Here is a 13,351-nt window from a genome sequence, read left to right on the forward strand (position 1 = left end):
GTAGAGGTGTTACAGTGTAATGGTCCTAGTAGGTTACCTGTGATGGTGTAGGTAGTAGTGTAGAGGTGTTACAGTGTAATGGTCCTAGTAGGTTACCTGTGATGGTGTAGGTAGTAGTGTAGAGGTGTAGAGGTGTTACAGTGTAATGGTCCTAGTAGGTTACCTGTGATGGTGTAGGTAGTAGTGTAGAGGTGTTACAGTGTAATGGTCCTAGTAGTGGTTACCTGTGATGGTGTAGGTAGTAGTGTAGAGGTGTTACAGTGTAATGGTCCTAGGAGTGGTTACCTGTGATGGTGTAGGTAGTAGTGTAGCGGTGTTACAGTGTAATGGTCCTAGTAGGTTACCTGTGATGTGTAGGTGGTGTAGGTGTTACAGTGTAATGGTCCTAGTAGGTTACCTGTGATGGTAGTAGTGTAGCGTTTACAGTGTAATGGTCCTAGGAGTGGTTACCTGTGATGGTGTAGGTAGTAGTGTAGAGGTGTTACAGTGTAATGGTCCTAGTAGGTTACCTGTGATGGTGTAGGTAGTAGTGTAGAGGTGTTACAGTGTAATGGTCCTAGGAGTGGTTACCTGTGATGGTGTAGGTAGTAGTGTAGAGGTGTTACAGTGTAATGGTCCTAGTAGGTTACCTGTGATGGTGTAGGTAGGAGTGTAGTAGTGTAGAGGTGTTACAGTGTAATGGTCCTAGGAGTGGTTACCTGTGATGGTGTAGGTAGTAGTGTAGAGGTGTTACAGTGTAATGGTCTTAGTAGGTTACCTGTGATGGTATAGGTAGTAGTGTAGAGGTGTTACAGTGTAATGGTCCTAGTAGGTTACCTGTGATGGTGTAGGTAGTATTGTAGAGGTGTTACAGTGTAATGGTCCTAGTAGGTTACCTGTGATGGTGTAGGTAGTGGTGTAGAGGTGTTACAGTGTAATGATCCTAGGAGTGGTTACCTGTGATGGTGTAGGTAGTAGTGTAGAGGTGTTACAGTGTAATGGTCCTAGTAGGTTACCTGTGATGGTGTAGGTAGTAGTGTAGAGGTGTTACAGTGTAATGGTCCTAGTAGTGGTTACCTGTGATGGTGTAGGTAGTAGTGTAGAGGTGTTACAGTGTAATGGTCCTATGAGTGGTTACCTGTGATGGTGTAGGTAGTAGTGTAGTGGTGTTACAGTGTAATGGTCCTAGTAGTGGTTACCTGTGATGGTGTAGGTAGTAATGTAGAGGTGTTACAGTGTAATGGTCCTAGTAGTGGTTACCTGTGATGGTGTAGGTAGTAGTGTAGAGGTGTTACAGTGTAATGGTCCTAGTAGGTTACCTGTGATGGTGTAGGTAGTAGTAGAGGTGTTACAGTGTAATGGTCCTAGTAGGTTACCTGTGATGGTGTAGGTAGTAGTGTAGAGGTGTTACAGTGTAATGGTCCTAGGAGTGGTTACCTGTGATGGTGTAGGTAGTAGTGTAGAGGTGTTACAGTGTAATGGTCCTAGTAGGTTACCTGTGATGGTGTAGGTAGTAGTGTAGAGGTGTTACAGTGTAATGGTCCTAGGAGTGGTTACCTGTGATGGTGTAGGTAGTAGTGTAGCGGTGTTACAGTGTAATGGTCCTAGGAGTGGTTACCTGTGATGGTGTAGGTAGTAGTGTAGCGGTGTTACAGTGTAATGGTCCTAGTAGGTTACCTGTGATGGTATAGGTAGTAGTGTAGCGGTGTTACAGTGTAATGGTCCTAGGAGTGGTTACCTGTGATGGTGTAGGTAGTAGTGTAGAGGTGTTACAGTATAATGGTCCTAGTAGGTTACCTGTGATGGTGTAGGTAGTAGTGTAGAGGTGTTACAGTGTAATGGTCCTAGGAGTGGTTACCTGTGATGGTGTAGGTAGTAGTGTAGCGGTGTTACAGTGTAATGGTCCTAGTAGGTTACCTGTGATGGTGTAGGTAGTAGTGTAGAGGTGTAGAGGTGTTACAGTGTAATGGTCCTAGGAGTGGTTACCTGTGATGGTGTAGGTAGGAGTGTAGAGGTGTAGAGGTGTTACAGTGTAATGGTCCTAGGAGTGGTTACCTGTGATGGTGTAGGTAGTAGTGTAGAGGTGTTACAGTGTAATGGTCCTAGTAGTGGTTACCTGTGATGGTGTAGGTAGGAGTGTAGTGTAGAGGTGTTACAGTGTAATGGTCCTAGGAGTGGTTACCTGTGATGGTGTAGGTAGTAGTGTAGAGGTGTTGTTACAGTGTAATGGTCCTAGGAGTGGTTACCTGTGATGGTGTAGGTAGGAGTGTAGAGGTGTAGAGGTGTAATGGTCCTATGAGTGGTTACCTGTGATGGTGTAGGTAATAGAGGTGTTACAGTGTAATGGTCCTAGTAGGTTACCTGTGATGGTGTAGGTAGTAGTGTAGAGGTGTTACAGTGTAATGGTCCTAGGAGTGGTTACCTGTGATGGTGTAGGTAGTAGTGTAGAGGTGTTACAGTGTAATGGGCCTAGTAGGTTACCTGTGATGGTGTAGGTAGTAGTGTAGAGGTGTTACAGTGTAATGGTCCTAGTAGGTTACCTGTGATGGTGTAGGTAGTAGTGTAGAGGTGTTACAGTGTAATGGTCCTAGTAGGTTACCTGTGATGGTGTAGGTAGGAGTGTAGAGGTGTAGAGGTGTTACAGTGTAATGGTCTTAGTAGGTTACCTGTGATGGTATAGGTAGTAGTGTAGAGGTGTTACAGTGTAATGGTCCTATGAGTGGTTACCTGTGATGGTGTAGGTAGTAGTGTAGAGGTGTTACAGTGTAATGGTCCTAGTAGGTTACCTGTGATGGTGTAGGTAGTAGTGTAGAGGTGTTACAGTGTAATGGTCCTAGTAGGTTACCTGTGATGGTGTAGGTAGTAGTGTAGAGGTGTTACAGTGTAATGGTCCTAGGAGTGGTTACCTGTGATGGTGTAGGTAGTAGTGTAGCGGTGTTACAGTGTAATGGTCCTAGTAGGTTACCTGTGATGGTATAGGTAGTAGTGTAGGGTGTTACAGTGTAATGGTCCTAGGAGTGTTACCTGTGATGGTGTAGGTAGTAGTGTAGAGGTGTTACAGTGTAATGGTCCTAGTAGGTTACCTGTGATGGTGTAGGTAGGAGTGTAGTAGTGTAGAGGTGTTACAGTGTAATGGTCCTAGGAGGTTACCTGTGATGGTGTAGGTAGTAGTGTAGAGGTGTTACAGTGTAATGGTCTTAGTAGGTTACCTGTGATGGTATAGGTAGTAGTGTCGAGGTGTTACTGTGTAATAGTCCTAGTAGGTTACCTGTGATGGTGTAGGTAGTAGTGTAGCGGTGTTACAGTGTAATGGTCCTAGTAGTGGTTACCTGTGATGGTGTAGGTAGTAGTGTAGAGGTGTTACAGTGTAATGGTCCTAGGAGTGGTTACCTGTGATGGTATAGGTAGTAGTGTAGCGGTGTTACAGTGTAATGGTCCTAGGAGTGGTTACCTGTGATGGTGTAGGTAGTAGTGTAGAGGTGTTACAGTGTAATGGTCCTAGTAGGTTACCTGTGATGGTGTAGGTAGTAGTGTAGAGGTGTTACAGTGTAATGGTCCTAGTAGGTTACCTGTGATGGTGTAGGTAGTGGTGTAGAGGTGTTACAGTGTAATGGTCCTAGGAGTGGTTACCTGTGATGGTGTAGTAGTGTAGAGGTGTTACAGTGTAATGGTCCTAGTAGGTTACCTGTGATGGTGTAGGTAGTAGTGTAGAGGTGTTACAGTGTAATGGTCCTAGTAGGTTACCTGTGATGGTGTAGGTAGTAGTGTAGATGTTACAGTGTAATGGTCCTAGTAGTGGTTACCTGTGATGGTGTAGGTAGTAGTGTAGAGGTGTTACAGTGTAATGGTCCTAGGAGTGGTTACCTGTGATGGTATAGGTAGTAGTGTAGAGGTGTTACAGTGTAATGGTCCTAGGAGTGGTTACCTGTGATGGTGTGGGTAGTAGTGTAGAGGTGTTACAGTGTAATGGTCCTAGTAGGTTACCTGTGATGGTGTAGGTAGTAGTGTAGAGGTGTTACAGTGTAATGGTCCTAGTAGGTTACCTGTGATGGTGTAGGTAGTAGTGTAGAGGTGTTACAGTGTAATGGTCCTAGTAGGTTACCTGTGATGGTGTAGGTAGTGGTGTAGAGGTGTTTCAGTGTAATGGTCCTAGTAGGTTACCTGTGATGGTGTAGGTAGTGGTGTAGAGGTGTTTCAGTGTAATGGTCCTAGGAGTGGTTACCTGTGATGGTGTAGGGGTAGTAGTTCCAGGCCTTCTCTGTCACATAGAAGATTTTAGGGACCACAGCCCTGGCCCAGCTCGGGAGCTTACTGAAAGAGACAAAAGAAGATAAGTGAGCTGAATGAAATAAGGGAGGAGTAGAGTGAAGAAAAGAGAGAAGCAAGGGAACGAGGGATGAGAAGAGACAAGAAGAGGGGAGAAGTAGAGGTAAGGTGGAGCACAGTGAGAGAAATAGAGAACAGCATCAAGCAGAAACGAGAGAAGACATGACATCCATCTGAATCATAGACCTGAACCTTTCCACGCCTTGCTATCCCTTCCTCACTGTTAGACCCTATACAGTATCTGGCGCCAGCTGTGAGGAGACGAAAATGGAGACTGCTGGGTGGCCATTGCGGCTCAAAATTCTGTAGATGATGGTGATGTTACTGGGCAACCTGCAGTAAAAGGGAGAGGATGGAGAACACAGACAGGGGTTTTCTCATTCAGAACTAAAGGGACCTCTGTGACCATCATGGTCTGACCTTGTAGCCAATCAGGGAGAACCCATTCCAGAATGTCCTATCTAAACCCTAACCAGAGAACCAGAGCTGGAAGGATGAGCAGCGAAGATGTCTGCTGCTGTGATGCTGAGGTGGATGTTTATATTTTGGCAAAGTTTGGAAAAGCAAAATGCTGAGTTAAAACTGTTAAATACGAGGAGAGAGGACAAGAATCCTATGAGAACAAATTAAATTGCCACTGAGATTTTGAGCCCTTGGGTGGAGGCATAAACTTTATTAGAGGCATAAAGTATATTTTATCCCAATTCCATCCGGACACTACATTTGTGTGGATGAATCAAGCAGAAATCCCGCAACAGCAAAAGCCAACAGGTACAGCCCAAATGGCTGTGTATGAGGGACGCAGACCCATAAATATTGTGGGTGTCACGGGTGGGGTAGTTTACTGCAGTCAATATCATACATTGGAGAAGTGCAGACTGCAGCACCAGGCCAGCCATAAAGTTGCAAATAGCTCTGTCAACAGAAGGTGGGCGGCTGCCATTTTAAACAGCCAAATGCCACTGGGGGAGGATTCCCACTCAAAATGCTACATTTACTGAGTAATGTTGGAGCACAACCCTCCCTCCCTCAGCCTTGTTGATTCGATGGCTGAATCACATGAGGATGGGGGCCCCTTAATTGGGGAGGACGGGCTGGTGGAACGGTATCAAATACATAAAACACATTGTTTCCATGTGTTTGGTGCCATTCCATGCGCTCCATTACGGCCATTATTATGGTCCGTCCTCCCCCCTCAGCAGCCTCCTGTGGACTGAATATTGTGTTCCTGTTGGTCCCAGTCTACAGATCCTCCAGTCGCTAATCTCCTGTCAGTTCCACAGAGGACTGACATGCTGTGTTCATTGCACTCTCACTGACGGACCTTTAAATAGCAAAGTATAGAGGACCACTTTTATGTCCTCAACCTCCCTTTCTGCACACAAAACTCTCACACACACTGACGTACTTGTCTGGCTGTGGTAGCAGGTGGTCTGTGGGTGGGAAGGCAGGTACAGCATCCCAACGTGACTGTTTAAATGATCCACCACTTACACAACACTGATCTCCTCTCCCATCAGAGCTCACACTGGCAGCTACCAGTCTTACTTCTGTCTGAAAACCCCCACTCCTCTCTGTCTTTTCCAGTTCTTTCTCTTTCTGCCTCGCCTGGCATTTTAAAATCTAAAACCGGCACTCAAATCTCTACAGGGAAGTGACTGGTGGTAACAAAACCAGTCATGGTAACATAATGTGTGCTAAATTAGAACTAAGGTTTTGAAATTATGTTTAAAAACTTGAGTTTCAGAAGTGGGCATCTGTAACCTGTGAACTGGGACCCTGTACCACCCATATATACCATACATTACTGGTACCACCCATAGATACCATACATTAATGGTGCCACCCATAGATACTATACATTACTGGTACCACCCATAGATACCATACATTAATGGTGCCACCCATAGATACCATACATTACTGGTGCCACCCATAGATACCATACATTACAGATACAACCCATAGATACCATACATTACTGGTACCACCCATAGATACCATACATTACTGGTCCCACCCATAGATACCATACATTACTGGTACCACCCATAGATACCATACATTACTGGTACCACCCATAGATACCACACATTACTGGTACCACCCATAGATACCATACATTACTGGTCCCACCCATTATCATGACCTGCTTCCCAAATGTCACTATTTTCCCTATGGTCAAAAGTAATATTGCATTATAAAGGGATTAGGTGCCATTTAAGATGTCGCCCATCTCTGACCCGGTTTGTACCTATCTGACCCCTGGAAACCAATCAGAGTGTCTCCTTGCTTCCAGACATCTAATGAAGTCAGTGAATGGGAGATAGATAACGCTCCATAGGGACCAGACCCATGGAATCAATAGAGAGCAGTTCCTTCCACCAGGCAGGCAGGTCTGCTGTGATCAGAATGAAACAGTCTGGAACACAGTTAGACCTGATGGATTTCCCAGAGCAGCACACTGCAGGGCCGTGACTTTCTGTGACTGTCCGCCAACGCTGTCCACTTAGTGCATGAAGAACCCTTGGGTTGTGACGGTTGCCTAGCTGGTGGAGGATTTGGCTAAATTTGGATGTGGGAGGCTGTTTCCATTGGCGACCGCATCTTGACCATTTTCCAAACTGGAATGAACCCACTCTGCTAAACTGTGTTCCTGGTCACATCTCTGATGACGAGTCAGTGACTCAGTTGATTGACTCTGATCTGTCAGTATTACTACAAGAGAAAGATGTGTGTTTTGAGATAAAGAGAAAGAACAAAACATTGTAAAAAGAAAGAAATAGGGAGAAAGAGTGAGGGAGAGACAAAGAAAGAGAGACAGAGGTATACAATATGCATGTCTGAGTATCAAAGAGCAGGCGGGCTTGCTTTTGCACGCAGTGTGTATGTTATCATGTGTCTCTGTGTGTGGAAGTGTGTGACTGATTGGGTCAAATCCAGGGCCAACTCACAGAAAGGGCATTAGTGAAGCAGAACGTGTATTTCAGACTCACCAGTGCGTTTAACAGCAAATTCAATTGTGATCTAAATCTACATAATGGAGAATCAAATATTCAATTTCACACAGTAATCATGTTCAACAGAGTGTGGAGATGGACTAACAAAAAAATGGGATTGAAATGACACATGCAATAAAATAGATTGCTCTTCTATGGCCAGAACCTGTGAGACCTATAATGTGTTAAAATCTTTATGTCCTCTTATGAGTGTTTTATGGAACCTCCATGTCCATACGGCAGCCCATACTGTGTACAGTATGTTTTATTCCATTCTATTCTGATCTATTCTATTCCATTCTATACTATTCCATTCCATAATGTTCTATTCTTTTCCATTCTATTCTATTATGTTACATTCTATTCTATTAAGTGACCCATAATGATATGAGGATATCACAATACTATTTAAGTTCCTCGGCATACACATCACGGATAAACTGAAATGGTCCACCCACACAGTCAGTGTGGTGAAGAATGTGCAACAGCGCCACTTCAACCCCAGGAGGCTAAAGAAATATGGCTTGTAACCTAAAACCCTCACAGACTTTTACAGATGCACAATTGAGAGCATCCTGTTGGGCTGTATCACCGCCTGGTACGGCAAATGCACCGCCCACAACCGTAAGGCTCTCCAGAAGGTGGTGTGGTTTGGACAACGCATCACCGGGGGCAAACTACCTGCCCTCCAGGACACCTACAGCACCCGATGTCACAGGAAGGCCAAAAAGAGGGCAACAACCACCCGAGCCAGTGCCTGTTCATCCCGCTAGCATCCAGAAGGCGAGGTCAGTACAGGTGCATCAAAGCTGGGACCGAGAGACTGAAAAACTGCTTCCATCTCAAGTCCATCAGACTGTTAAACAGCCATCGCTAACACAGAGAGGCTGCTGCCAACATACAGACTCGCAAAATCATGGGCCACTTTAATAAATGGATCACAAGTAACTTTAATAATGTTTACATATCTTATATTACTCATCTCATATGTATATACTGTATTTTATACCATCTATTGCATCTGGCCTATGCTGCTCTGTCATCGCTCATCCATATATTTATATGTACATATTCTTATTCCATCCCTTTAGATTTGTGTGTATTAGGTAGTTGTTGTGGAATTGTTAGATTACTTGTTAGATATTCCTGCACTGTCGGAACTAGAAGCACGAGCATTTAGCTACACTCGCAATAACATATGCTAACCATGTGTATGTGACCAATAAAGTTTGATTTGATTTGATTTAGATTATAAAATGGCTGGGCCTGAGTAAAAGTGACTGGGCCTGAGTAAAAGTGACTGGGCCTGAGTAAAAGTGACTGGGCCTGAGTAAAAGTGACTGGGCCTGAGTAAAAGTGACTGGGCCAACATTTTCCAGTAAAAATACAGCAAAAATAACTGAACATTTTTACAATCACATTGCATCATTTAACACATGATAAATGTGACCAAGAAACACCACAAAATGTCCTTGTCCAACAAACCCTTTTTAGGCCTACAGATGTAAGATCTTAACTTGAGAATGTTTGTTACAGCATGAAAATAATTCTGCAGCAACAGGAATTGTGAATTGTTATGTGGAATATGATTACATTTACATTTTTGTGGGGGTAGATACATATTTTGTCAAGGAAAATCAAGTCTGAAATGTCAATGTGTAAACTACAAACTTCAGAAGCCTTTTAAACCTCCAATACACTACTAATATTTCTACTATGATCCTACATCTGTAGCCAGGGCAGCTACACACATTACAACCTCTTACAGCAACACTGCTGACAAAACAGGCAGACTGTCCAACTCAGACAGTAAACAATCATAATGAAATACACAACATCATACGAGGCCTGTGAGTTTCATGTTTAGTGTAGCAATTCAGCCCCAACTAGAGGAACATTTTCAAGGAGCATTCGGGGGGGGGGGGGCTTTTATAAACACATTTCAGGTAATTCTATGACATTCAATATCAGAATCTTTAATATGATACCACAACCATGACAGGGTAGGCCTAGGATACTCTACTGACACTGACAAACTGAGATCAATGAAAATGACCTTGTCTTGAATGCAACCATCTAATCTAGGCCTACGAGAAGGGGAGACACACATTGTACAATATGACATCCATCTAGCCTGGAGGAGAGAAGTATTGTCCTAAACTTTCCAGTGGCACTGACTCACCCAATGAAGACAGTGAATATGGCACTCCCCAAGGATATGTCAGACGCTCCCCGCTAGTGCCAGGAGATTAGTCCTGCTGTAGCTTACTAATGGGAATAAACTACACAACACCTTGTGCTTAAATCATTTGACAGGATCCTTCGGAGTATACAGTATGTGACTTTTGTGTTTACTGTATCTTCTGTAGGCAGTATTCAATCTGGTAGGACCATGGCTTTGTGGCGTCTGGTTTGCTTAATATGAGGAATTTGATGTATAGCATTTTATTTTATTTTTTACTTTTACTGAAGTGTGACAATTGAGTACTTTCCCCACTACTGTACACATAAATCCAGATACTTTTATACTGTTATTACTCAACTAGTATTTTACTGGGAAACTTTCACTTTTACTTAAGTCGTTTAAGTCGTTTTCTATTAAAGTAACTTTACATATATTTTTTGTGTACTTTTTACCCTTTTTCTCCACAATTTCGTGATATCCTATTGGTAGTTACAGTCTTGTCCCATCGCTGCAACTACCGTACCGACTGGAAGAGGCGAATGTTGAGAGCCATGATTCCTCTGAAACAAAACCCTACCAAGCCGCACTGCTTCTTGACAGACCGCTCGTTTAACCCGGAAGCCAATGTGTAGGAGGTGATGACCCTGTAAGCGTGCATTTGCCCAGCCCGCCACAGGAGTCGCTAGAGCGCGATGGGACAAGGATATCCCGGATATCCCCTAACCCGGGCGACGCTGGGCTAATAGTGCGCCGCCTCATGGGTTTCCCGGTCTTGGCCAGCTGTGACACAGTCTGGATCTGTAGTAGCGCCTCAAGCGCCGCAGTGCAGTGCTTTGGACCGCTGTGCCACTCGGGAAAACCTTTATTTTCACTCAAGTATGTCAATTGAGTACTTTTTACAACACAGTTGGTAAGTACACACTTACTTGTTGAGGTAGACCCGTTTTTCTGTGAACTGTCCCTGTCCATGTGTGGGGTCCTCGTAGGGTTCGTTCTGCACCACCTCCACTCCTTCTCCACGCTCACTCTGTTCATGGCTGTGCTTGCTGATCATATACAGCTGGCCAATCCTGTACTGGAAGACAGACAGACAGACAGACAGACAGACAGACAGACAGACAGACAGACAGACAGACAGACAGACAGACGTGGTTTTAGATCCACCATTCTAATGTTAGCTGTACAACAAATTGGAATGTTTCCAAACATTGTAGGAACGTTCATTGTTTGCAGGAATACATAGAGCAAGACGACAGCTTTAGCATGAGGCCATTTAAAGATCATTAATAAGTTAAGATTAGTTGAGTATAATTAGGAATTTTATTGAGTGAAAATCTAAGGTTGTTGAAGAATGATGGTAAGATAAAACCACTAGTAAATCTCCCATTTAATGTTAGGCATCAGAACAATAACTTCATGACCATCATTAAACATATAAGCCCAGATCAGGTGCTATCCCAAGATCATAAATACCAGAGTTACAACAACCATGGCATATTCACACCTGGTAACCATCTCCATAACAACCAAACACATGATTTAAAAGAGTCACCCACACCATAACAACAGAAACGTCCATATCAGTCCCACCCCCGAGCTAGCTCTAAACAACAGAACAATAGCAACAGTTGCCCACGCTAGGTGATACCATATCCCAGAGGCCTCCAGTCTAGTCAACACTCACAATCCTTCAATCATCACATACCGGCATGGACCGTGAGGGCGTAACGACCATGTTGCTGTGAGCGACAGGGATGGTGTCATCCAACTCGGGTGGAAAACATGAGTTGGGAGAGCAGGAGGGGGGATCTCGACAGCTTTGAGAGCGCGGTTTTCCGACTGCTGGCATCCCCATTCGTGGTCCAGGAAATCAATACTGAACTGTGACTAACATATATGACCCTGGTAGTCCTCTCAGGGACACAGGGGCTCAGTGCCTGTATCCCAAATCCCTACATAGTGTACTACTTTAGACCAGGACCCATAGGGCTCCGGTCAAAACTAGTGTACTATATAGGGACTAGGGTGGCATTCGGGACTCAACCAGTGGCTCAGAGTGTAGCTTCCTATAGAGTTTCAGAGAGACCAAACTAATCTAGGAGGGGGAACAGAAACAGTCCACGGGGCTCTGACTTGTGGCTGACACCTCTTTTGATGATGTACCCCAAGACGTCGAAGAGTAAGGTGTGGAGCATGAGGGAAAAAGAAGACCATTCTTAGAAATAGCACTATCAGCAGAACCAGTGGCAGCAAGAAACAACATGTGGGGGTGTGAGTGCAAGTTAAACTACAAATACTTATATTATGCCCAACAATCCAATCATTTTGGAACTTTCAGACTGTGGTAATGGCTGGTTCACTAAAGCAAATGGGGGAATATTCTATATATTCTGGTCACAATTAACGACCTTTTTGCTGTCACACCAAATTAGGTTTCTGTCACAATGGTACCCTAATGCAGTATACCTTATTATTACAGTAGGCTTGGTGGTGCAGCTCCACCGTGGGACTCCCAATCCCGTTAATTACACTGGGACCCCTTTGATACACAGGAGCGCAGTGCCATTCATCACAATGGGCTCCCTGACGCAGCTGCGCATTAGGGCGAGGTGACACTTTTAATGGAATTCTATGATCTGATATGTGATGTTTAGTGAGGTGATTTCTCAAACTGAAGGCTGAAGTACAGACGTTAAATTAAATGATGTTCTCTCTCTCTGCATCTATTTTTCTCTCTCCATCTCCATATCGCAATTAAATTAAATTCAGTAGACTTTATTAACAGCAAGTTAAATGACTTATGTTGTCAAAATACACTTATAACAACAATGGTGGGACCAACTGCAATAAGGTATCAATAATGTATCTAATTCTCTGTCCATATATCTCTCTATGTATCTATTTCTCTGTCCATCTCTCTCTATGTATCTATTTCTCTGTCCATATCTATGTATCTAATTCTCTGTCCATATCTCTCTATGTATCTATTTCTCTGTCCATCTCTCTCTCTATGTATCTATTTCTCTGTCCATATCTCTCTCTATGTATCTATTTCTCTGTCCATCTCTCTCTCTAAGCATCTATTTCTCTGTCTATGTATCTATTTCTCTCCATATCTCTCTATGTATCTATTTCTCTGTCCATATCTCTCTCTATGTATCTATTTCTCTGTCCATATCTCTCTCTATGTATCTATTTCTCTGTCCATATCTCTCTCTATGTCTATTTCTCTGTCCATATCTCACTCTCTATGTATCTATTTCTCCGTCCATATCTCTCTCTCTATGTATCTCTCTCTCTCTATGTATCTATTTCTCTGTCCATATCTCTCTATGTATCTATTTCTCTGTCCAGATCTCTCTCTATGTATCTATTTCTCTGTCCATATCTCTCTCTATGTATCTATTTCTCTGTCCATATCTCTCTATGTATCTATTTCTCTGTCCATCTGTCTCTCTCTATGTATCTATTTCTCTGTCCATATCTCTCTCTATGTATCTATTTCTCTGTCCATATCTCTCTCTATGTATCTATTCTCTGTCCATCTCTCTATGTATCTATTTCTCTGTCCATCTCTCTCTATGTATCTATTTCTCTGTCCATCTCTCTCTCTATCTATTTCTCTCTCTCTATGTATCTATTTCTCTGTCCATATCTCTCTCTATTTCTTTGTCCATATCTCTCTCTCTATGTATCTATTTCTCTGTCCATATCTCTCTCTATGTATCTATTTCTCTGTCCATATCTCTCTCTATGTATCTATTTCTCTGTCCATCTCTCTCTCTCTATGTATCTATTTCTCTGTCCATATCTCTCTCTCTATGTATCTATTTCTCTGTCCATCTGTCTCTCTCTATGTATC

At 43.4% G+C, this 13,351-nt stretch overlaps 1 protein-coding gene across 1 annotated transcript in view; it reads right to left on the bottom strand.

The window, feature by feature from the left end:
- The window catches only part of LOC135529122 (cytoplasmic phosphatidylinositol transfer protein 1-like), a 43,523-nt gene extending 32,179 nt beyond the window's left edge, over window positions 1–11,344 (bottom strand). The window contains exons 1-3 of the mRNA XM_064958009.1: window positions 11,195–11,344; window positions 10,416–10,573; window positions 4,202–4,290 (exon numbers count right to left, since the gene is read on the bottom strand). Coding sequence (XP_064814081.1) covers window positions 4,202–4,290; window positions 10,416–10,573; window positions 11,195–11,344 — 397 coding nt within the window. The remainder of the gene's footprint in view (window positions 1–4,201; window positions 4,291–10,415; window positions 10,574–11,194) is intronic.
- Window positions 11,345–13,351: the final 2,007 nt, after the last annotated feature.

This window comes from Oncorhynchus masou, unplaced genomic scaffold, assembly GCF_036934945.1.
Source record: "Oncorhynchus masou masou isolate Uvic2021 unplaced genomic scaffold, UVic_Omas_1.1 unplaced_scaffold_1102, whole genome shotgun sequence".
Lineage (NCBI taxonomy): Eukaryota > Metazoa > Chordata > Actinopteri > Salmoniformes > Salmonidae > Oncorhynchus > Oncorhynchus masou.